This window comes from Argopecten irradians, chromosome 3 (genome assembly GCF_041381155.1).
Source record: "Argopecten irradians isolate NY chromosome 3, Ai_NY, whole genome shotgun sequence".
NCBI lineage: Eukaryota > Metazoa > Mollusca > Bivalvia > Pectinida > Pectinidae > Argopecten > Argopecten irradians.
In genome coordinates, this window is record NC_091136.1 from 39015979 (window position 1) to 39042066 (window position 26088).

Consider the following 26088-nt stretch of genomic DNA (forward strand, 5'->3'; position numbering starts at 1 on the left):
TTAATATCTGTGTCATAGTCAAGCATGAGTAATGGTTTGCTTACAAACATTTAGGTGAATGTAAGAACGTTGACGCGAGCAAGTCAGCGTGCATGATGTGTGATGAAGAAAGAAACGAATAGGCATGCAAAAATTAACACTTTCAGATGGATCTGAAGACAGATTCTCTCCTGTAAAGGCTAAAGGTATTTTATGACTGCTTAGTACAATAAAAACAGAACTCGCGATCACACAAGGTAAGTTAATTTATTTATGTAAATTACATGTTTCAGGCTCTCCAGGTTCTATCCATAAATTTGCAAACTTCACGGGGAGCCACAGAAAAGTGAAAGACACGGCGGCCGACCTTCATAATCTGTGTCAGAAGTGGAGGAAGCTGAACAATGAGGGGGCAACTGTTATCAACGAGGTTGCAAACGCCAAGCTACAAGCAATGTCAGTGAATATTCTTGTGCGAGTATTCCAATATCAAGAGAGTCGACTGGTCAGCCGTTTTTAGCTCACCTGGCCCGAAGGGCCGGTGAGCTTATGTCATGGCGCGGCGTCCGTCGTCCGTCCGTCCGTCGTCCGTCTGTCCGTCAACATTTCCTTTAAATCGCTACTAGTCATAGAGTTCTGCATGGATTTTAACCAAATTTGGCCAGAAACATCCTTGGGGGGAGGGGAACAGAACTTGTATAACTTTTTGCTCTGACCCCCCCCCCCCCCCCGGGGACAGGAGGGGCGGGGCCCAATAGGGGAAATTGAGGTAAATCCTATAAATCGCTACTTGTCCTAGAGTTCTGCATGGATTGAAACCAAATTTGGCCAGAAACATCCTTGGGGAAAGGGGAATAAAAATTGTATAAATTTTGGCTCTGACCCCCCGGGGACAGGAGGGGCGGAGCCCAATACGGGAAATTGAGGTAAATCCTATAAATCGCTACTTGTCCTAGTGTTCTGCATGGATTGTAACCAAATTTGGCCACAAACATCCTTGGGGGAAGGGGAACAGAACTTGTATAAATTTTGGCTCTGACCCCCCGGGGACAGGAGGGGCGGGGCCCAATAAGGGAAATTTAGGTAAATCCTATAAATCGCTACTTGTCCTAGAGTTCTGCATGGATTGTAACCAAATTTGGCCAGAAACATCCTTGGGGGAAGGGGATCAGAACTTGTATAAATTTTGGCTCTGACCCCCCGAGGACAGGAGGGGCGGGGCCCAATAGGGGAAATTAAGGTAAATCCTATAAATCGCTACTTGTCCTAGAGTTCTGCATGGATTGAAACCAAATTTGGCCAGAAACATCCTTGGGGGAACGGGAATAGAACTTGTATAAATTTTGGCTCGGACCCCCTGGGGGCAGGAGGGACGGGGCCCAATAGGGAAATTTAGGGAAATCCTATAAATCGCTACTAGTCTTAGAGTTCTGCTTGGATTTTAACCAAATTTGGCCCAGAAACATCCTTGGGGTTAACAGAATTCCTATAATTTTTGGCTCTGACCCCCTTGAGCAGAAAGAGTGGGGCCCAATAGGGGAATTAGAGGTAAATATTCAAATTCCTTCAGAAAAGAAACAATGAACCTTACTAGGCATTACAAACCAGGTGAGCGATACAGGCCCTCTGGGCCTCTTGTTTAGGTCATCTGACCCGAAGGGTCAGGATGACCTATTGTCATCATGCACCGTCCGTCGTCGTGCGCCGTGCGCCGTCAGCCGTGCGCCGTGCGTAAACTTTTCATTCAAACGACTTCTTCTCAATAACCGGAAGGCCCAGGGTACTCATATTTGGCCTGTAGGTTGCTGGGATGGAGGACTACCAAGTTTGTTCAAATGAATGACCTTGACCTTCATTCAAGGTCACAGGGGTCAAAAATGCTAAAATCTTTAAACAACTTCTTGTGAATAACTAAGAGGCCTAGAGACCTGATATTAGGCCTGTGGCATGCTGGGATGAAGGGCTACCAAGTTTGTTCAAATGAATGACCTTGATCTTCATTCAAGGTCACAGGGGTCAAATAGGCTAAAATCCTTTAAACAACTTCTTGTGAATAACTAAGAGGCCCAGGGTACTGATATTGGGCATGTAGCATGCTTGGATGAATGACCTTAACCTACATTCAAGGTCACAGGGGTCAAATAGGCTATAACCATTTAAACAACATCTTGTGAATAATGAAGAGGTTTAGAGACCTGATATTGGGCCTGTGGCATACTAGGATGAAGGGCTACCAAGTTTGTTTCAATGAATGACCTTGATCTTCATTCAAGGTCACGGGGGTCAAATAGGCTAAAATCCTTTAAACAACTTCTTGTGAATAATTAAGAGGCCCAGGGTACTGATATTGGGCATGTAGCATGCTTGGATGAAGGGCTACCAAGTTTGTTCAAATGAATGACCTTAACCTTCATTCAAGGTCACAGGGGTCAAATAGGCTATAACCATTTAAACAACATCTTGTGAATAATGAAGAGGTTTAGAGACCTGATATTGGGCCTGTGGCATGCTGGGATGAAGGGCTACCAAGTTTGTTTCAATGAATGACCTTGATCTTCATTCAAGGTCACGGGGGTCAAATAGGCTAAAATCTTTAAATGACTTCTTCTCAAGAACCAGAAGGCCCAGGGTACTGATATTGGGCATGTAGTATGCTGGGATGAAGGCCTACCAAGTTTGTTCAAATGAATGACCTTGATCTTCATTCAAGGTCACAGGGGTCAAATAGGCTAAAATCTTTAAATGACTTCTTCTCAAGAACTAAATGGCCCAGGATACTAATATTGGGCCTACTACAGCATGCTGGGATGAAGGGCTACCAAGTTTGTTCGAATGAAGGACCTTGACCTTCATATATGGTCACAGGGGTCAAATAGGCTAAAATCCTTTAAACAAGTTCTTGTGAATAACTAAGAGGCCTAGAGACCTGATATTGGGCCTTTGACATGCTTGGATGAAGGGCTATCAAATTTGTTCAAATGAATGGGCTTGATCTTCATTCAAGGTCATGGGGTCAAAAAGGCTAAGATCTTTAAACAACTTGTTTTCAAGATCTAGAAGGCACATGGTACTGATATTGGGCCTGTAGCATGCTGGGATGAAGGGCTACCAAGTTTGTTCAAATGAATGACCTTGACATTCATTCGAGGTCACGGTTTTTAAATCTTTAAATGACTTCTTCTCAAGAACTAGAAGGCAAACAGTACTGATATTGGGCATGTAACATGCTTGGATGAAGGGCTACCAAGTTTGTTCAAAGAATTACCTTGACCTTCAATCAAGGTCACAGAGGTCAAATAGGCTAAAATCTTTAAACGACTATGTTGTATTGTACTAATAGTCAGATGACCGTTAAGGCCCATGGGCCTCTTGTTTATCAGACGTTATTTTGCTAAATATTGGATTTTTAAATAGATAGTTTGTTAAAATATAATAATACAATACGTTTCAGGAAGAGACATGCATACATTTAATATTCCTTCACTAAAATCATACAAAGAATGTATTTTTTGTCACTTTTTTTGTAAAATATCGGCTGGTTTCTTGATTCAAGGGAGACCACTCTGTGTATATTTAGAGAAAAACATTGGGATTTTCCAAATGCTCCACCGCTGACAAATGGTATTTTATCACTATCAAAAACAGGAGCAGACGATTAAGTAATTTTCTTCATTAACAAAAGATACTTACTTTACATCATTTCCACCACTGAAAAGTTTGAGCTTCTAATTTTACTTAAAGTTAAAAATATGAAAATTAATTAATTGCATCCAGAAAAAATCCTTGGCACTATATCCTATATGGATTGAAGAACTGATTGTGCATGCACCAAAGGCAAAATAAATTATTTCATATGATCTTTTTGTGTTAATTAGACATATATATATATACGATTAAATACCAATTATTGTTCAAATGATGATGGGTATTATTTATACTCTGTCGGCGATGGAGCATTTTATCAGCATTATGGATAATTGTATACGCATGAAGCTACCTGTATCCAAATTGTACAAAATATGTGTAGTTATATAATTTCCAGAAAAAATATACATTAATAGTGTCATGATCCAAGGGGAATAACTCAATATATTTATGCGAGAATGTGCTGTTTATTATCATGATTCACACATCTTTATCCATCATTTAGATTTAAAATTCATTGTGTCTTCAATAGATTCAAAGAAGAAGAATCTGAAAGAAGTGAGGATGAGGCATCAGCAACAAAAACTGGGATGCCGGAAGTATTAGAAGACCATTGTAACAAATTATTGGAAACAGTTGAAAAAATGGTAAACCACAATTTTATCGGAGGGAAATCAATTTTAATCCAGATCTGTATCTTATTATTTTGTTTGAATTTCATAGACCATTATGTCTCACGTTTACCCCTGGGGAGGGGTCAAGTTTACTATAGTTATATAGAGAAAACACATTTATGAGCATATTTTGCTCAATTTTCATAGGAAATGAGTCAAACTTGTTTAGAAATAATAGCCTGAGATAAAATTTTAATATCATATCTATATTGGTCCTGGTCAACCCCTTCGGGGCAGAGGGGCAGGGCCAAAAGGGGCAAATAGGCTAAAACTTTAAAAATCTTCTTCTTAAATACTGGAAATGGTAGAATCAAATACTCTTCATAGGTGGACAGGTCTTAAGGAATTTTATGAAAATTGTGAATTATATGACCCTGGGGTCTCAGGTTTCCCCTGGGGAGGGGGTCAAGTTTACTATAGTTTATATTAGGAAAACACATTTATGAACTTTGTTTTGCTCAATTTTCATAGGAAATGAGTCAAACTTGTTTAGAATTATTAGACTGAGATAACATTTTAATATTATATATATATTGGTCCTGGTCAACCCCCTTGGGGCGGGGCCAAAAGGGGCAAATAGGCTAAAACTTTAAAAATCTTCTTCCTAAATACTGGAAATGGTAGAATCAAATACTCGTCATAGATGGACAGGTCTTAAGGTGTTTTATGAAAATTGTGAATTATATGACCCTTGGGTCTCAGGTTTCCCCCTGGGGAGGGAGTTAAGTTTACTGTAGTTTTTCATAGGAAATTAGTCAAACTGGGTTAGAATTATTAGTCTGAGATAGCATTTTAACATTATATCCATATTGGTCATGGCCGACCTCCAGGGGCCAGAGGGGCGGAGCCAAAAGGGGGTCAAAATGGTAATTTCAAAAATCTTCTTTTTTGAATTCACAGATTTGATGGAACCAGATACTCTTGATAGATTGGAAGGTCTTAAGGCCCTTTACAAAAATTTGTGAATTTCATGGCCATGGGATCTCAGATTTTCTCCTGGGGAGGGGGTCAAATTTACTATAGTTTATATAGGAAAAACACGTTTAGGAACATTATTTGCTTAGTTTTCATAGGAAATTAGTCAATCTGGGTTAGAATAATTAGCCTGAGATAGCATTTTAACATTATATCCATATTGGTCCTGGCCGACCCCCAGGGGCCAGAGGGGTGGGGCCAAAAGGGGTCAAAATGGATAACATTTCAAAAATCTTTCTTCTGAATTCACAGATTTGATGGAACCAAATAATCTCCATAGATTAAAAAGTCAAATTTATAAAATCACTGAATGACTTCAAGGGCCTGATGGGCAAATACATAATGTATATAGTGTTTACATGCATATCTTTGTTTCATTCTGTATCTGAACTCAGGTGACCGTTAAGGCCCATGGGCCTCTTGTTTGTATTTCATATAATATGTGGTAATTGTGAATTATTCATTGGTTTTAATGATCAGGCACCTTACAAACCCATCTAAATCTTATATAGTTTCAAAAATAAAACATAATCTGTTGACATTTGACATTATGTAATTGGTAGGTCATTAAGTATCAATTTCTGAAAATTTGAATCAATATTGTATCGGAAAAATGAGAATCGTCAATACATCGATATCGTTCACAAAGATGTCAGCTCTATCAGCAAGTCTTTTAGATAAACTAACAGTGTGTTAGGAAGAACATTGTATTCTCTTTCTGAAAATATCATTTGTTTACTTTTTTTCCTTTACAGAGGAAACTTATTGATAAGATGGAGGCCATGTCAGAAATTCTCAAGGGTGTTGCTGACTTGGAACGCCATAAGACACAGTGTACTTCAATGGATTCTGGTCCTGTGCTTTTCCAAACGTGGAAAGTTGAAGACTTTGGTAAATAATTGATTTATTGATAAACTTTTCCACCCATAGAATGAGACAGGTTCACACATTTCCATGAACAGGGAAGGGAGGGGATGGGGGAGTTAGGGAGTTGTTTTTGAATGATTGAATGTGGTTTTAAAAAGTTCCTTGAACTACTTTTCAATACAATTTTGCAGAGACAGAAAGAGAAAGAGGCAAATATCATATACTGGTAATAAAGTTTTAATTTCATGACCTTGAAGTTTAATGTTTTAAAGGATGGAGGGGAAGAGTACTAAGGCTAGTAATATAGAGAAATCCATCCAATCATGATTTTGAGCATCACATGTTTCAAAATTACACATTTATCTGTATTTGATGATAGTTTGATACCTGTATGATCACATTGTTTATGGCAGATTCATACTTTTAATAAAGTTCAAAATGTGTGTTGGATTATGAGCTAACAAATTAATAATAGGTCAAGGACAGACATAAAATTATATACCTGCTGTATATATACTTTAAGCATGTATGTTTTTGTGAGTGCTTAATTTCGCAATTTTGTATACATAAAACTATCTGTTGCTATTATTATTTTTGCGATAGATACACTTTCATACCTTTAACAGCATAGTTTATAAATGTACAAAATATTATGCGCAATCAAACAACCTTCACAAAATTATTGAAAATTTTCTCCTCGCTTAAATTTCCCTGTTTACAGTATCTATGTTGATATTGTTTATGAAATAAATCATAGTTGTTGTTGCGCATGTATTCTCTCTTTTTACAGAGGAAGCAATCTCAGGGATATTAAACTGCTACCGAAAGGAAATGAAATCAAAGGAGCTGTTGTCAGAGAATGTGTGTCATGTTAAGGATAGACAAACAATGATGTTTTACACAGCAGCTTGGGTACATCAGCCTTATATAGACACTTCATGTACAGTGTATCTGGAGAGCATGTTAACCGAAACAGGACACAGATGATACTGTTAACCCATTCACCTCTGGAATTCAATAATGGACTGTTGTTGTCCTCGAACTAGTTTTGAGTTAGTGAGAGACATATCAGAGTATATACCTGGTATTCAGGACATATCAGACTGAAGAGTATAATGTTCAGTATCTTGGGAGTGTCTGTGGGATGACTGGTTTACCTAAGATATACAGGGATCAGATTGCCAGCTGGATGTCCTTCTTCAGTATGCTTTATTGTGATACAACTGTCTAAGGATTCAACATCCAATAACATACTTTTCTTATGTCAGTGTCCATATCCTATACATATTGATACATGTAATAGGGTTTTAAGGTGTAACATGCAGCAACTGTTTGGAAAGGTTTTTAATCATTAGTAGTAAAGATACATTGCACCTTACTTTCACGATTTCAATATTATAAAACTTAGCACCCCTGGTATCAGGTTGAAGCAACGATATGTGATCATATTTACTGAGTATCGAAGAATCTGTGTACCATATATGCATTATTATATTACAAATGTATATTTATTCTTTCGAGTTATTTGTTAACTGTTTGCTTGTTTGATTAATTAACATCCTATTAACAGCTATGGTCATATAAGGTCTCCCATGTATGCGGTGTGTTGCATGTATGTTGAGCAAGGTGCGTGTTTTGGGAGACTGTGGTATATTCATGTTGTGTCTTCTTGTATAGTGGAACTGTTGCCCTTTTTATAGTGCTATATCACTGAAGCATGCCGCCGAAGACACCAAGCAACACACCCCACCCGGTCACATTATACTGACAACGGGCGAACCAGTCGTCCTACTCCCTGTATGTTGAGCGCTAAGCAGGAGCAGAAACTACCACTTTTATAGACTTTGGTGTGTCACGGCCAGGGGACAGAACCCAGAGCCTTCCTCACAGGGGCGAATGCTCAACTCAAGGCCAAAAGTGATGCGGTGCCAAGGGAGGCATTAGGAAAGATAAAGTCAGTTTAATAGCAAGAAGAGAAAAGATAAGATCCTAAATTTAGTCGCCTTTTACGATCATGCAATAGGGGCAGCAGGTACTATTCTTACGCCCTACCTGCAGGGCTATTTGTTAACTGTAAGATTGTTACTTTTTTTTTAGTACTTGTATGCTTTTATATAACAGATTAAAGAACTACAAAAAATATATATATAATAGTTTCTCATTTTATTGCATTTAATAGAAACTATATGTGCATAATGTGTGAACTGTAGATCAATGTTTTGTAAGAAGTTGATAATTTATTGAATAAAACTGCAATATATAATGCCTGAATATAACCTTTAAAGCTTTGTGTTGGTCCCACCCAAACGTTCCATGTGATGAGATTTGTTTTATATCTTCAATTACTCTTAACTCTAATTCTTGAATCTTTTGAAATGTTACCATGGCTCTGTCAACGTCATTCGAAAAAACCTTTACAGCTGTATTTATACTTTATTTCCTGACCTATCTTTTTGCCACTGTTCATCTGTCTGCCCCTCATTCTTGTCGTGAGACTAGCCACTTGGAATCAATCTGAACCTTTTTCTCTTAATCTGGTACCCATCATTATTTCAAGGAAATCTTTTTCATGTGTAATAGGTCAAAATATTATCCTGGAGCTAGAATTATTGATTTATCAGAAAGTTTTGAATTATACAATTGTGACAAGAAAGAGTTACCAATAATGAAAACTTGATATTCATTTACATTACAGCCATTGCCTTTATATTGGCACCATGACGGAACAGAATGAGAAACATTATATAAGACAGATGTGGGGAAAATGTCTAGGCAGCGTTTTTCCTGTTTAAAGTATGAAGCCATTCTTTGGAAATGAGAACATTGCTGACCTTAACCAATGAACTACCACCTCTAAACTGGCTACAACTCTCTAGAATATTTAAAACATAACAAAAAATGGCTTTGATATTTTTTATCTGTACAACATGATCCAAAATGATATAAATTTCAAACTCAGGGGAGATAATCTAGAGTTAGAATGCTTCTGAGAAGGTCTGATCAAGAACTTTGGGTCTGGTTGCCAGTCTACACCACAGCCAACTTACACCATTCTGATCTATTAGAATTATTTGCCTTGGTTTCATTTCTTTGTGTGTTTGGTTTGAAGTCTCTTTTTACAAAACCACATGTGTTACCATGCATACGGAGTCATCAGAGGTATATAATGATCAAAAGTACACTCCTGCCCATTTCACAAAATGAAAATAAAAACTGAACCATAATAAAATGTATAAAAATCGTTTTTATTGTAAATAATAAGTATGAACATCATCTTAATGAAACATCAATTATTCATCCAAAGAGTTGTAAACAAACCAAACTTTCTACAGGCGTTAGTACAAATAGTACAGCTGTAATATAAAACTAGGTCAGATCAGTTCAAATGCAAAACATTTAGGTCATAAGTCAAAATTCTGAAGCATACTGTCCACAAATGTTGATGACCTTTGAAGATGAATAACAAAACATGATTTTGACTCTTTCAACTGTCAATAGGATGAGTTGTAGCCCAATGGTAAAACCAATTCCTATTTTAGCTGCTTTTCGATTTTTTCACTGGTTACTGATACTGCTTTCTGACCCAGACATCCATCAGATAAAAAGGTAGACAAAATAAAACACAGTTCAAACTAAATACTAATTTAAAAGCAGGATTTAAAAAAGCAGTATGTTTTAACTAACAGGCGATAAATACAAGTTTGTAAAACAAGAAACAATTTCATTACAGTTATAGTTGACTTACTCACTGGAATAATTATCACATTTGATTCACTTATAATGGCAAGATTTACTAGATTTTGAAATTCAAATTCACTACCTAAAAACAACATAACAATCTATCTGAATGAAACCCCTAAAAACAGCTCTAAAATTTGTGTTTTATAGTGTTTTGTCACTGTATTGTTATGCAAAATTCAATAAACTTTTTTCAAATTATCTCCCTTTGACTATACAGAGAATGAATTTTGTAAGAACAGCAATATCAAATACATTTTGATGTAGCAACAGTTTTCAATCAATCTATAATACAACAAGCAGTTTTGCCATCTTTGGACAATATTAACTATAAAAAATACAATTCTTGATTTATATAAAACATTTTGCTAATATGAAGGCAAGTGTGTGGCACTAAACTACTTAAAGAAAATAGCATGAACTGTCATTTCCCAACATGAAAAATTGAAAATGTATTTGAACTAAAACTATTCAATTTCAAAGATCATAGAAATATCTAAAATCCTTTTATATTTAAATCAAAGCTTACATTCATATGATTCTTCCATAATTCAACAAAACTTGACTAGTCCGAGATATTGTGGCCTTAGAAAAAGACATTCAGCAGGCCATGCTAGTGCTGTGAAGTAACCATCAGCTTCTACCAAACACGAGAAAACTCAAAATAACCAAGGCTGTACAAAGTATGATAAAGCTAAGAAAAGAAACATGCTTTTATCCTGGAGAACTTCAAAACAAATACGTGTATAAAACTTGATACAACTGAATAGTATGCTATAAATCCTTCATTTGGTTATTTTACTCGAGAAATTTAGCTTCAAAACTCAATTTTCGTTTTTCTTAAGGCTGGTTAATGTGCTTTACTTAAAGCAAAAAAAAACCCAGACATTATACAATTATACAAGTTAATTCCTACTTGCAACAGCAGGGTTTTGAACTGCAATCTAAAGGTTCAAATACCTGGTAGCTCTCACTAAAGTCACAACTCAGTGGCATGTTTACTTTGTTGTTACCTGTACATGTAAGTATCTCTCAATTCCTTGACAACATTTTTTACATTTAAATATATCAAAGTATCTTTTCATGGTTAAAATGAGAAGAAGCATCTAACAAATGCAGAAGAACGAAGCAACAACAATAAAAATGTATCTAATTACATGAATATTAAACATAACCACATTTAAAAGCAAAGGTTCAAAGCAAGAATTCCACGAAAGTGGATGTGTCGCCTGCATAGCATCACAAAGAATAATTAACTAGAGTTGAAAATATTGTAAATAATTAGTTATCAAGTCCTGTCACTCTTGCAAATATTGATGGATTTTGACCAGTATCAAACCACTCTGAGCTCTCATAAATATAAAGCTATATCCCAAATTTGGTTGAAAATAGACATTAATACGAAAGTTATCGAACAGAATTCATCCAAGATTTCATTGATAAACTTTCTTTCAAATTGGACAATAAATATTTAAAAATGCTCCATCGCCAACAGAGCATAAATGATATTCATCATTTGAACAATAATTGGTGTTTAATCGTGTATATATATGTCTAATTAACATATAAAATAATATAAACTAATGTATTATGTCTTTGGTGCATGCACAATCATTACTTCATTCCAAATAGGATATAGTACCACAGAATTTTTTCGGGATGCAATCAATAATTTTTTAATATTAATATTTATAATATTTTTAACGTGAAATAAAATTAGAAGCGCAAACTTTTCAATGGTGGTAATGATGTAAAGTAAGTAATTTTTGTAACTGTAGAAAAATATCAAGTGGAAACCATGAATTTATCAGTTTTGACGATTTTAAAGTCCCGTAACTATTGCAAATATTCACAGATTTCGACCATTATTAAACTCATCTGAGATCTCATTAATATAAAGCAATATACCAAATTTGGTTGAAATCGGACAATAAATACTTAAGTTATCGTACGGAAAACGTTTCACGGCTGCCGACGCCGACATAGTGTGAGTGTACCTAAGTGTCGCCCTTGCGTTGCAGGCGACACAAAAATTGTCTTTATAAACCATACATTCGAATGTTAGGTAAGCACCAGTAAGCTAATTGTTCATTCAGAGGAACTGAGGATCTTTTTAAGAAATTTCTACTGAAAAAGAAAAATCAACTTTTCGTTGCAATGAAACAAATGAACTTGGAACATAAACAAATAGACATATAAGAATTTAAAGGTCCATAAAAAATCTGTATTTAAAAATACTCAAAGCCAAAGACAATTGACTATACTTTTAAAAGATGTTTGAACATAGTTCTATAGTTTAAAGTTAGTATTCAGGCAATCATGACAAAATGTCCACAAGTGAAAAACATTTATCATAATAGAGATGAAACTGACCTTTTTCTTGACTTAATAATTAAAACTCAAAAACATCATTAACAATTAACAAATCACAATCTGATTACCAATTACAATCAGTAATTAACAAGTGGCACTTTGTTCTCATAACACTATCATCAAATGTACTGCCATTATATTAAAATCGTGTCTTTTTTTTAACCATATGGTACACACATTTTTAAGACATACCCTAATTGACAATAATATTAATGAGGCAAATTAAGACTAATGGATGAAGGGACTCATTCAACATCTTATTCCATAGTGAACATTTTAACCCTATGAAGGAACGGATAAATTAACATATAGAATCTTGGTCTTCTTTTGATATAAGTGGTATCATACATACCCGTTTTGATGAATTCAGATACTAGATTACCTCCCCTTATTTTAGTTAATGGAGCTACTCTTTTTTAATTTTGATAAAAAGAGTATGCTTAATACAGGTAAAATGACACATTATCTTCACACAAGTAATACATAGAAATAGGTTTTAACTCTTGTTTCATTTATGTTTAATAATAATCTTTATTATAATTACATAAAAAATGGCTTCAGAGCTCAAATAAGTATATCAATAACACAATTGCTCATAATAAAAAAAAACCCAAAAAACAAGAAGCCCAAGAGGCCTTGACGGTCACCTGACTGCTGCATTGCAAAGTTGGTTCAAATCTATAAAAATTATTTACAAATTAAAACCAACTTCGTTTTTGATAGTTAGTGTGTTATGTTACCAAACCTTATGCTTAAAATTCCAATTTGCTTTGCTAATGTTAAACAATAAAACTAAACTAGAAGTCAGTCAGTGTCAGTGAATTTATAAATTTCACTTTTTAATCTATGGAAATTATTTGGTTCCATCAAACCTGTGAATTCAGAAGAAGATTTTTGAAATTTTAGCCATTTTGACCCATTTTAGCCCCGCCTCTCTGGTCCCATGGAGTCAGCCAGGACCAATATAGATATGGTGTTAAAATGCTATTTCAGGCTAAGAATTCTAACCCAGTTTGAGTCATTTTCTATTAAAACTAAGCAAATAATGTTCATAAATGTGTTTTTTCCTATATAGACTATAGTAAATTTGACCCCCTCCCCAGGGGAAAATCTGAGATCCCAGGGAGAAGAAATTCACAATTTTTATAATGGGCTTTAAGACCTTCCAATCTACGAAGAGTATTTGGTTCCATCAAATCTGTGAATTCAGAAGATTTTTGAAGTTTTAGCCTATTTGACCCTTTTTGGCCCCGCCCCTAAGGCCCCTGGGGGTCCGCCAGGACCAATATGGATATGACAATAAAATGCTATCTCAGGCTAATAATTCTAACCCAGTTTGACTAATTTCCTATGAAAAATAAGCAAATAATGTTCCTAAATGTGTTTTTCCTGTATAAATTATAGTAAACTTGACCCCCTCCCCAGGGGGAAACATGAGACCCCAGGGTCATATAATTCACAAATTTTGTAAAGGTCCTTAAGACCTTTCTATCTAAGAAGAGTATTTAATTCTACCAGTTCCAGAATTTCAGAAGAAGATTTTTGAAGTTTTAGCTTTTTTGACCCCTTTTGGCCCCACCCCTAAGGCCCCTGGGAGTCAGTCATGGAAAATTTGTTAATAGGATTCAATGGCCATTTCATAGGGATAATTCTGACATCATTTGAATCATTTCCTTTTACAAATGACCAAATAATACTCAAAAATGTGTTTTCCCTATATAAACTATAGTAAACTTAACCCCCTCCCCAAGGGGAAACCTGAGACCCCAGGGTCATATTATTCACAATTTTTGTAAAGGACCTTTAGACCTTTCTATTTGATTCCATCACATCTGTAAGTGGAGAAGAAGATTTTTGAAATTATAGTCAATTTTACCCCTTTGGGCCCCTCCCACAGCCCCCAGGGGGGTGGGGACCATATAATTCACAATTTTGATTGGCCTTAGCATTAGAAGGTTTGTGCAAAATTTCATTGAATTTGCTTGGCGGTTTTTGAGAAGAAGTCGAAAATGTAAATTGTTTACGGACATATGACGCACGACGACGGACAAAAGGCGATTAGAATAGGTCACTTGAGACTTCGTCTCAGTTGACCTAATAAGTAAGTGTAAGGCCCGAGAAGGTTAAGCAGGGATTAACACACTGGGAACATGGGTTCAAATGTGCTATAGCTTGATGATTTATTGATAGGCTTTGTCAGAGTTGAATCATGATACAAATTTGTTCGAAATTATGATTTTTTTTTTTATGAATTCAATAAAACAACACTGTAAATTATACATGAATACAGTAGTCAATAATTACTTACATTGTATGATGTGTTTCCCTTCAGGTGCCACTAAGCTATTTAGGAAATCACCAATAATCTCAACACATAAATCACAACACAGTTAACAATGATAATCCTAACTTTAATTAATTAACCCCTGCAAACATACTTAGGCTCTTCTAAATCAAAGGCCAGACCAATTCATAACGAAATTTCAGGAGTGAAAGAGTTAAAGCATGAAGGAATCTAGAGACATCACCCACTGTTTACCAACTAAATCACTTTTCAATTTCACTCATTTACATATCAATAGAAAAACCTGCATGATATAATGCACCTAAAAAAAATTGTTTAGTATATATTTCCCGCATAAAATGCAAATTCTGTCAAATCTTTTATCACATTGTTAATTCATTATGACCAAAACAAAGAGAAATTAATCACCTAATTACAATAAAAGTTTTTTAAGCCCCATTGAGCCTTTGTATACCAGTTGTACTTGTCTCATGTCCAAATCTGTATCTCCAGAAAATATGCCAAGGCCACATTTGCATCAAAACCTGTCTCCGATAATTTCTCGTACAAATCAGAAAAGCCAGTCTAATGCCACCTTGTTATTGTAAATGATAGCTAATGCCACCAAAGACCACTTTTTATACTTAAACTATTTCATACAGACCAATGTCTCCAATCAAACTTTGGCATTTATAGTAAAACCATTTTATACAGACCAATGTCTCAAATCAAACTTTGGCCTTTATAGTAAAACCATTTTATACAGACCAATGTCTCAAATCAAACTTTGGCCTTTATAGTAAAACCATTTTATACAGACCAATGTCTGAAATCAAACTTTGGCCTTTATAGCAAAACCATTTTATACAGACCAATGTCTCAAATCAAACTTTGGCCTTTATAGCAAAACCATTACATACAGACCAATGTCTCCAATCACACTTTGGCCTTTATAGTAAAACCATTTTATACAGACCAATGTCTCAAATCAAACTTTGGCCTTAATAGTAAAACCATTTTATACAGACCAATGTCTCAAATCAAACTTTGGCCTTAATAGTAAAACCATTTTATACTGACCAATGTCTGAAATCAAACTTTGGCCTTTATAGCAAAACCATTTTATACAGACCAATGTCTCAAATCAAACTTTGGCCTTTATAGCAAAACCATTACATACAGACCAATGTCTCCAATCAAACTTTGGCCTTTATAGTAAAACCATTACATACTGACCAATGTCTCAAATCAAACTTTGGCTTTTATAGCAAAACCATTACATACAGACCAATGTCTCCAATCAAACTTTGGCCTTTATAGTAAAACCATTACATACAGACCAATGTCTCAAATCAAACTTTGGCCTTTATAGTAAAACCATAACATACTGACCAATGCCTCAAATCAAACTTTGGCCTTTCAGAAAGCTAGATTTTATGAAGATTCTTTTACTATTATTCACTATAAAATGAAAAATGTTCATAAGTTGAAACAGAACACAGTAGTATATTGTTTCCTTTTGAAACAAGTACATTGTCATATATTTTCTAGGTTTTTTCTTTTTTCCACATTCTCGTGTACTTCACTTTGCTTCATTCTTTCTTTCCATCTTCATCTCTGATCTTCCTTCGAATTCGTGATAAAGGACCGATCTCGGGGTCAGTAATGAAATCATAGATGACCTTGACCCAGGAGTGATGACATGGCAAGTTGTCGTAATATTCAGGAGCGATCTTTTTAACCTATAAATACAAAAACAGTTCAACTTTAAAAACAATGCAATAGAAACAATGACCACAGAATTAATTATTCACATTAACAATATGAAGTAACAATATTTGCCTGTGATTAGCTCTGCAACAGTCATTTAAGATCATCCCAGGTATAGGCCATGAATGGACGACAATACGTCACAATAGTAACTGGAGACTTTACAGTTAGGTCACTGTGGTCACTTAACTACAGTAATATTCCTTAAACTGGCTATTATATGCCTATCAAGAAGAATAATGACCCTTGTGGTACTCATCGCCTCTCTAGATATCTTTCAGATTGATTTTTCAACTGATTTGGCTTGAGTCCTTAAATTAATATACAGACACATTTTGGCAAATTGCTCATTGAGTAACTCTTTTGCACTATAGGCAGAAAACTTGTGAAAATGTCAGACCTGTCTGAACCAGTGATATACTAGTATATATTTGATCCAAGCCCTCATATAATATTATAATAGTATAAATTTAGACGTAGATTATAGAATAACGATCATATAAATTTAGACTGGGATTATGGAATAACGATCATTTAACTAATCCATGCTTAGGATAACTCATTTTTCTCAAAGTCTCTACTCTATGTGTATAAAAAAACACACACACAAAAAAACCTTACCAAACAAGAAAACACACACAAAAAACAAATTAGATTTCATAAAATATGACAAAGCTTAAGGTTGTATTCTTCTGAGGTTTCAGTCCCGTTGAAGTCTCGTTTCGACAAAGATCAAAGAAGTTATGAGATTTTCAAATAAAATCTATCAATATCTGTAGGAAGATACCAGTTGCAAATTTTGTCAAAAAATTACATTTCTAGCTTTAGTAGATTTTTTTATATGGGGATTTTAAGAAATGGCCCATTTGGCGGCCATTTTGAAATTGTGTCTTTTTTCGCTTTGAGTAGAGCCACAGTTTTACCATTTTTTACTGAAATTGTTTTTACTTAAATCATCACTGCGCCAGTATTTTTAGCTGTATCGAGGTAATTTTTGCTGTAAATCTTTACTGGGTTCGTGGTAATTAAAATATTGAGCATTAATGTGTGATATGATACACTTTTGTCTCTTTATTTTTACATTTAATGGTAATTTGAGCACAATTATTTTTTACTCGAAAATACTGAAAAATAACAAATATTCAATTGGGGCAAAAAAGTAAGCACACGGACCCCCCATTTTTCTGCCTGATTTGGAAAGAACAACCCTTTCCCTGTTGATATGCAAAATATTAACAAAAGTTTAATACCAGAACTTTTTCTATAAAGGGCTAAATTTGGCAAAAATTGCTGAAAATGGTGCATTTTGAAGCTCAAAATTAAGGGGTAGGGGTAGCATATGTTGTTATTCTGAGAAAAAATGTAAGTCTTATTGATCAAAACTGGTATATTTTTAAAGAAGACTACTAGAAAATAAATTCTACAAACATCTATACATATCAAACACCTCATTCGGAAATTATGGCTTTAATCTATTGTGTATATGGTCAAAACGGCAAAATTCCCATAAAATCTAATATTTTGTCAATTAGGTATCTTTGGATGACAATAGCTCAAAAAAGAGCACACGGACATATGTTTTTTCTTCTATTTTCTTTTATGGCATGAACTCCTATTTTCAAAAATCTATATGAGAAAAAAAGTTTAATACAAGAAAATTTTGACTTCTCAGAGGAGTACATCCTTAAGCATTGTGAAATATGTCTGAATTAACATTTACCTGGTGATATTAATGGAACTGTTTCTTTTAATAAAAATATCCACGACTTTTTATTTGTAACTTTCTGGATTTTTTTCTACACACTTGCTAACTTTCTTACTTACTTGAAACCTCACTCACTACCTAGGTATGGTATCTGATTCTGATCTTCAAACTTCAGAATTATCAATCAGTAATGATAAGCAAAACACATTTATCTAAACTTAATTTCAACAGAAAATCTATATCGCAACATTGATTTGAACACACTTGTGGATAACAGCACTAGCGACCGATAAATTATTTTTTATCAAAGGCTGTGACAAGTCTAGAATATAAAGGAAATACACAGCACACGTACACCCAGTGTGAAAATTGATCCCAGGATAATCAATAGATATATAAGTACCTACCGGGTAATCTATGTATAAGACTGTACCTATATGTATGTCTGCTTTAGACACGTTTGTTTTTTTCTAGAGTTTGGTTTGGTGTATTTTGGCAAATGTTTTATAATGGCCACAGTCATTTGAGGACAAACATGGTCTTTGAGATGGAGGAAAGCCAGAGTGTCAGGTGATAAACTACCCACCTGCGGTCAGTGCCTGACAAGTGTCTCTTCTGGGTTTTGAGCTGATAACCATACAAGACAACATTCAGAATGCAATTAAATGTCTCTGTGGTTTGGGAGCCTGTTGTAGTAACTATAAGTAAATAGTTAGGTGGCCACCTCTGTATTGTTTACCATAAATACATGTCTGGGAAATCAAACTATAAATGTCTTTAATTAAAAACCTGAAGTGTGGGAAAACCACAAGTGCGTCATTTTAAATGACCCCCCTCCCCCCCATTTTTTTTTTTTTTTATTTTTATTTTTAAATTTTACAATGCATATCTTTTTCAGTTAAAATTCTATGCATGATTTTAAAGTAAGGTGTCAGGTGCATGAGAAGAAAAAAAGATTACCGGAACAGTATTACATAATAGTGCTTTTGTTACAAGAGACATTATTTAAAACATTTCTTTGAAAAGAGTTTGCTTTATTGTCAGTTATCAATGAGCAGCATGTTTTAGCACATTTACATTGAGCCAAACAATCCTCTTGTGAGGCCATTCTATAAAATCACAATCAACCTTCCTTTACTCAAACTGAACTAGGACCTTGTCCTTATCAAGGACATACTATCAATTTGAAACCTTGAAATCACAAAGCTGCAAGTCTTCTCATGCATTGATTTCCTATGTGCTTAAATGTATATTAAAAATTATGCCTAAACATTTCCTAATATAATGGCACTACGGTACTGGCAGACTCGCAGCTGACAGGCTATTGTGAAATTAATCTGTCTGGCACCAAAACTCATTAAATACAGATCGTTATCCTTACTTCATTCACAGAAGACTTACCAACATCCCATTAGACCGTATGGGCAACCTCTCTACTCTCTATACTTTCGATCAAATTATCCATATGGTTATGTAACAAGAGTTAATACTCTTCTGATCATGAAAATTAAATAGTATTAAAATGTACTTGGAGTAATCAGCACTGCACATCTTGATTCTATCAATTCAAATATATAATGTTGTCAGAATTATATGCCCTCCCACCCAGCTTCTCTGTGGCATATTATGAATAGATACAAGATGTAAGGGCCAGTTATCCCCCTTACATACATGAATTTAAAATAACAAAAGCAGTTAGAGTAATATGTTAGTTTGCAACGCAGCATTTACTGCTAAGCAATTGGTGACTTCTAAATCCTATTTCTTATACTTTTAATATACATCTGAACACTGTTAATACAGACCAGTGGCGTCGGAAGATGAAAAGTAATGGGGGGGCAAAGGTTCTCAATATTTCGTAACAACACCCAACACACCCCCCCTCCCTTGGCGCCCTGTTCCCACAGGAGGTAATTGATATATTTTTTTCATATATCATTAAATATAATCCTTGTACATTGAGATGAGTTTTACAATGGAATTTGAGGATTTTGCGTGCGCCGAAGGCGCGAGATTTTGGTGTTTGGGGGGTCCGGGGGTCTCCCCCTGCAGAAAAATTACGATTTAGAATGGCAGAGATGAGTTTTACGGCGCATTTTGTTGAATTTGCGATGGCCGAAGGCGCGGGATTTTGGTGTTTGGGGGGGGTCCGGGGGTCTCCCCCCTGGAGAAAAATTAAGATTTAGAATGGCTGAGATGAGTTTTATGGTGTATTTGATGAATTTGTGAGTACGGAAGGCGCAGGATTTTGGTGCTCGGGGGGTCCAGGGGTCTGCCCTGGGGAAAAAAAATTATGATTTAGAATGGCAGAGATGAGTTTTACGACGCATTTTGTTGAATTTGCGAGGGCCGAAGGCGCAGGATTTTATTGTTTGGTGGGTCCGGGGGTTTTCCTGATAAAAAATATTACGATTTGGAATGGCTGAGATGAGTTTTACAATGTATTTTGCTGATTTTAAAGCAATTTTTAAGGTAATTTTTCGATTTAAAGTTACCTGCATTTAGAAATGATAATTGTGAGTTCGTCATATCATTATGCAACCCTGCTCGATCTGAACATATCGGATTCACACCACTGGCACATTGTTGTGTAACTCAAAGTAATAATGAATTGAAGACATATAAGCAAATCAATCTTTTAAGAAGCATTTTTTTTTAAATAGTATAATTCCTTAATGGACATTTTTAGTCAGACAGTCTAGTTCGTGTGTATTGAATTTTCATTATTAAAGGTTTGAACATCACGTGCTTGAATATTTTAGAAAACGCGCTGCGCAGTGGAAAATTTTCTAAAATTAAGTACAACAATGTGCATGAGGACCCTTTTTTCTTTCAAATGTGCATTTTTCGAACATTTCACTCGGCGAAAACTCATTTATAACTGAATAAGGATGTTAATTAAGCCAAGTATGATTTGTTATCATCAAATTGGCACTAAACAAGACTGTGTATTAACTTGTGAAATGACACAAGAGACAAGACATTATATGGACAAGGCCAAGGGACAAGCAGGAATGAATAATACATACACACTAGGCTCTCTCCATGATGACAGGGGCATCCCCCCCCCTATTCCATTTCATGGCTAAGGGGCTACTCAAAGTATAGCAAAATGAGACACTTCGAAACATTGTGTTGTGCCACAGTCAGTAAATAACCAGTGGCGTTGGAAGATGAAACGTAATGGGGGGGCAAAGGTCCTCAATATTTTGTAACACCCCCCCCCCATCTACAGGAGGAGATTAATTCAAAACACAACATTACATACTTTTTTCATATATCATTAAATATAATCCTTGTTCACATTTATAGACAGTGGGGTCACCAAATTAGCGTGTGAGCGCTGAAGGTGCGAGATTTTGGGGTCTGGGGGGTCACCCATGGGGAAAATATTACGATTTGCATGTAGAATGGCTGAGATGAGTTTTAAAATGTAATTTGATGATTTTGCGAGCGCCCGGAAGCGCGAGATTTTGGTGTTTTAGGGGTTCGGGGGTCTCAATCGGGAAAATATATTACGATTTAGAATGGCTAAGGTGAGTTTTACAATGCATTTTAATGCTTTTAAAGCGTTCTTACCATGGTATTTTTTTCGATTTAAAGTAACCTGCATTAAGAAGTGATAATTGTGTCGTCATATCATTATGCAACTCTGCTTGATCTGAACATGCCGGCTTCACACCATCGGCACATTGTTGTGTAACTAAAATTAATAGTCTTGCTAAGATATATAAACAAAGTAATCATTTAAGATTCATTTTTTGAAATAGTACATAGAATCCCTTGATGGACATTTTTAGTCTAGTTCACGTGTATTGAATTTTTACTATTAAAGGTTTTGAACATTATGTGCATGAATGTTTGAGGAAATGCGCCGCGCAGCGGAAATTTTTTTAGAATGAGGTACGAAAAATGTTCAGGAGGACCCTTTTTGCTTTCAAATATGCATTTTTAGAATATTTTAGTTGGCAAAAATGGGGGGGGGGGGAAATGACATGTTCGCCCCCCCTGCCACCCCTCCCCCTTCCTACGCCCCTGATAACATAAGATAGTGGCTGACCAGTGGGCTCTCATTTTATAGGAGTAGGCCTAGGCTAGAGTATTGATTACAGTACAATTAAACCCTTTATAGATTCTGTCCCACTAGTAAGATTACTAACCATAAAATAAATTTCAGTTCATAACTACCCAGACATCAAATGGACCAAAAATGTAATTATGCAGATTGCATGTTTACATTACTGATGAAAGTAGAGTGAAGTTCTCATAAAGTTCTGATATGACCTTTAAACAGTGTTTTATGTAATGATACCTAAACCTCGACCAAATATATAAAAGTAATAGCTACACTTCCAGGGTAAGCTAGATAAGGTATTGAGATCAGTTTGAACGTGATATTCTGCAGGTTGGTATTCATGACACATTATCTTATACGTAACTTGCATATTTTACTTTAGTAACAACCCTTTTTTCTAATACACTGCACCGCATAGATCATGTCACCTGGTATATTTGAATTACTTTGCACTGAAGTTTCTAATACCTTTGAAGAGCTTTAATGACGAAATTCAAAAATATGTTTGTTAAAAAAATCTTAGCATACAGCATATTATACATGTATAGTACAATGCAAAACAAGTGTTCAGTATATTTTTCCTCTATAAATATGCTCTTCTGGAGAATATATTCTATAAAATCTCACTAACTCTAAGTCTCTACCATGGATTTTACAAAACCCAGATTGACACACATAATGAACTGCTTAAGAGTGAGTACCCATGGTAAATTTCACTGGTTTTTGGAAGAAATATTGTTAGATACATCTATTTGATACATTTGTTGTTATAATCAAAATCAGTTTATGAAAGTACTGACCATTTCTGACTTATCAAATTCAATGCCAGTAGAACAAGTTTTCATAATGGCAGGGATACAGGACTAAGTTAATAAGGATCTTTACGTTAAAAAGTACACTAAATGTATGACACTTGTGTGATGGATTTCGTCTGGCTGTTCATTATTTTACTATATGATATTTTCTGTTCATTATTTTACTATATGATATTTTAAAAGATCTTGCCTAGAGAATCAGCTATTTATTGATGTAGCTTTGTGATGAATAATCTGTGACTTAGAGCCGGTTAAAACCAGACAGATAGATAAGTTAAGCAGACTTATTAGGGCATGTAGGTATAATGAAATATTGATTTTCAGTCTTCATGTTATCAGGCTACATGAATGAGAAAATTCAAATGTACTTGGAATGTAATGCATTGGTAATATATCTAGCCTTGTCTGTAACCTTCTGCAAAGCAGGTAATATGCATCTATTCTAATTGTTTGCTAAATACACAATAAAGTCTTTTAAGATAAAACCTAATACTAAATACTGTCTGAAAATGATGATTTTATATTGGGCTTTCCTATTGTCCTGGATATGTGTAATTATGACCTCATAGCCAACTGACTGATATGACGTCACATCTTCAATCTGGCAGTTCAAATAAACATGTCTGTCAAAAAACCTGTGTCTCCAGTCTTGTCTTCATCCAAAACACATGCATTTTGAATCTAATTTGCTACATTTTAAAAACAATTTAGATCCATTTAAGATCCATAATCATTATTGTATTATACATTCATGTATAGATCTACATCCCTATGTAACAACTAGGGGGCACATGATTAAGATGTCGCGAGTATGAATCCTATGTGGAGCAGTTGCCAATTACTGACCGTAGGCTAGATTTTTTCTTCCGGGTACTCCAGCTTTCCTCCATCACCTTAACCTGGCATGTCCTTAAATGTCCCTGACTGTTAATAGGATAATCAAACAAACAAACGAATAACACAACTAACCAAGCTTTCAAGAGTCTATCGCTTTACAAATGATATGTCTAAAGTATGATACTTACCATCGGGAGCCGGGAGCCAGGAATGCTGGGAAAGTCGTGGTGTTCATTATGGTAACCTACGTTGAAGACTAGATAGTTGAGCGGACCATAGTAAGAATATGTCTCCTGTCCCTTGATAAACATATAGTGTTCCGATATGAAGTGTCCAGACAGGGGGTGAAGTCCTGTTGACAGGAATGTTCCAGCGATCAAATATGTTAAAGCTTTGCCTCCTAAATAGTAATAAATCAAACAATCAAAGATCGCTTGAAATACAATGTTCACAGCCTCTAGGGTTAACAGTGGCTGAGGAAGAACAAAGAGAGGACGAATCGTATAGAAAAATGGCTGAAGAATTATCCAAATTAATTTATAGAAAGTGTTACAGAAAAAGCGTCCTTCAAATTTTGTTGGTATATCAACATCTCTTCGCTCATCTCCTTGGAAACGATGATGTTGGAGATGGTATTTCTTGAAAGATACCGACATTGGAACACCAAGTGGTAAATTTGCAATCATGCCAAGAATTCTGTTTGCTAGCGGTCTGGAATGGCCGAATGCTAAATTGTGGGCTATTTCGTGAATCGCTAGAGTCATTGAATGGTTGATAGTGCCCCCAAGAACATAGCACAGAACTAGGACAACTGGCCAAGATGCGTCTGCAACCATGATAGCAAAAATGATCTGGGCCAGCACCATGGCGAGGACGATGTACTTCAAGTTGTGGTCACATCCCATAAGCTGCTTAATTTCTGGATATTTGGCTGGAAAGATAAACAAGAAACCATCACCAATTTGTGCATTTATATGTACTTAACAGATCTAACAACAACAGAAAGCTAATTATGAAGGGTAGACAGAAATAACACATTCTTTCAATTTCTGTGATGATCAGCTGATAACTGGAAATGGAAAACTTACCATAAAGGATGATTTAACTATGGACGAGGTTTACTGTAGACATATGCATTGAAAGTGTTTAACTTAAAAGCATTTAAGTTACAGTCACTATTTTAAATATTTGGTCACAGAAGCAATATGGGTTAACCTAAATAATACTATGGAGTCAATATCTCAAAAGCTCGAATTTTGGTCTTACGTTTGATTACTAAAAACTTTCTTTGCCAGCTGATACTTCTAGAATCCTTACAAGATGACAAAGGTGTTATCTAATTAACTTATACATACACAGGAGTTTGACATTCTGTAAATTGAGGAAAGTAGCCTAAAACATACAAAAATGTCCACTTTATTAATAGAATTATTTATATACGTTTATGCTGTATGAACAGAATGTTTGACTCCTGTGACACAGGTTATTTAAATTACAACAGACTTGTAAACTAGGAGTATAGAACAAATCATTGCTAAATTATCTATTACAGGTATACATACACCACGTATACATGATTATGAAAATGACCAAGTCGTGTGAAAATTCAAGTGGAAAAAGATTGAATTCTAATTTGGAAGTCCTTACTTCCAAATCCTTTTTGAACTTACAATTTATAGGTAATCATGCTGACTCTGGTTACCACTTTGTGAACAAAACCTGCCAGTCATTAAATGTTCCAGCTAGCTGATATTATATTACATAGCGCGCATTTGTACTAGACAAATGCGCGCTATGTAATATAATATCAGTCAAACATGTAAAACTCTGGAAGACAATTACTATTTTAACACTAGAACTCAATTTCTATCAAAATACAACCTTGATTTATCATTATGTTCCATTTGGAAAATTGCAAAAATACAATAAGTCTAAAGAATCGGTTGATATTTATATAGCACCAAACAGTGCAGAAGACACACAAAGACTACAAAGGCTTAAGACAATATGGGTTTACTTCAGTAGAAAGCTTCAGTTGTAATAAAAGTCAATGCTTTGTTGAAACTATAGATACCCAATGGGATACTTGGCACTAACTGTACATTTTCCTCTATTCATTTTCTTATATATATCTCATAAAATACCAGCAACTGGAACCTCTAGTGTATGTACATTATAAATGTATATTAGGAACTATCAAGGTATTTCACAAGTAAATCTATTTAATTTATACCAAGTGATTTTCAGCAAATATAGGTACCACCTATATTTTCCCAGTTTTTACAGGAGGCTAGCTTTGATAAGTGGTGTAATACAGTGGTTTTGAGATCACAAAACAATATGAAAAGAAG

At 35.1% G+C, this 26088-nt stretch overlaps 2 protein-coding genes across 2 annotated transcripts; one reads left to right on the forward strand and one right to left on the reverse strand.

Annotated features, from left to right (window-relative positions):
- Window positions 1-43: 43 nt before the first annotated feature.
- LOC138318524 (cyclin-dependent kinase 2-interacting protein-like) lies at window positions 44-8416 on the forward strand. The gene is made up of 5 exons (XM_069260964.1): window positions 44-185; window positions 273-435; window positions 4157-4271; window positions 6029-6164; window positions 6931-8416. The coding sequence occupies exons 1-5, from the start codon at window positions 125-127 to the stop codon at window positions 7125-7127; spliced, it is 672 nt and encodes a 223-aa protein (XP_069117065.1). The 5' UTR covers window positions 44-124; the 3' UTR covers window positions 7128-8416.
- Window positions 8417-9366: 950 nt separating this feature from the next.
- Window positions 9367-24668, reverse strand: LOC138318525 (sphingolipid delta(4)-desaturase DES1-like). The gene is made up of 2 exons (XM_069260965.1): window positions 23926-24668; window positions 9367-16277 (listed from the first exon to the last, which is right to left on the reverse strand). Exons 1-2 carry the CDS (start codon window positions 24640-24642, stop codon window positions 16128-16130), a joined length of 867 nt encoding a protein of 288 aa, XP_069117066.1. The 5' UTR covers window positions 24643-24668; the 3' UTR covers window positions 9367-16127.
- Between the last annotated feature and the right edge of the window lie 1420 nt (window positions 24669-26088).

Excerpts from the sequence above, each read along its gene's own strand:
- LOC138318524 (XM_069260964.1), top strand. The coding sequence starts at position 125 with ATGCAAAAATTAACACTTTCAGATGGATCTGAAGACAGATTCTCTCCT. Across the intron at positions 186-272 it reads CTCTCCTGTAAAGGCTAAAG|GCTCTCCAGGTTCTATCCAT; the intron begins GTATTTTATGAC and ends TACATGTTTCAG. Across the intron at positions 436-4,156 it reads AACGCCAAGCTACAAGCAAT|ATTCAAAGAAGAAGAATCTG; the intron begins GTCAGTGAATAT and ends TGTCTTCAATAG.
- LOC138318525 (XM_069260965.1), bottom strand. The coding sequence starts at position 24,642 with ATGGGATGTGACCACAACTTGAAGTACATCGTCCTCGCCATGGTGCTG. Across the intron at positions 16,278-23,925 it reads CTGGCTCCCGGCTCCCGATG|GTTAAAAAGATCGCTCCTGA; the intron begins GTAAGTATCATA and ends TTGTATTTATAG.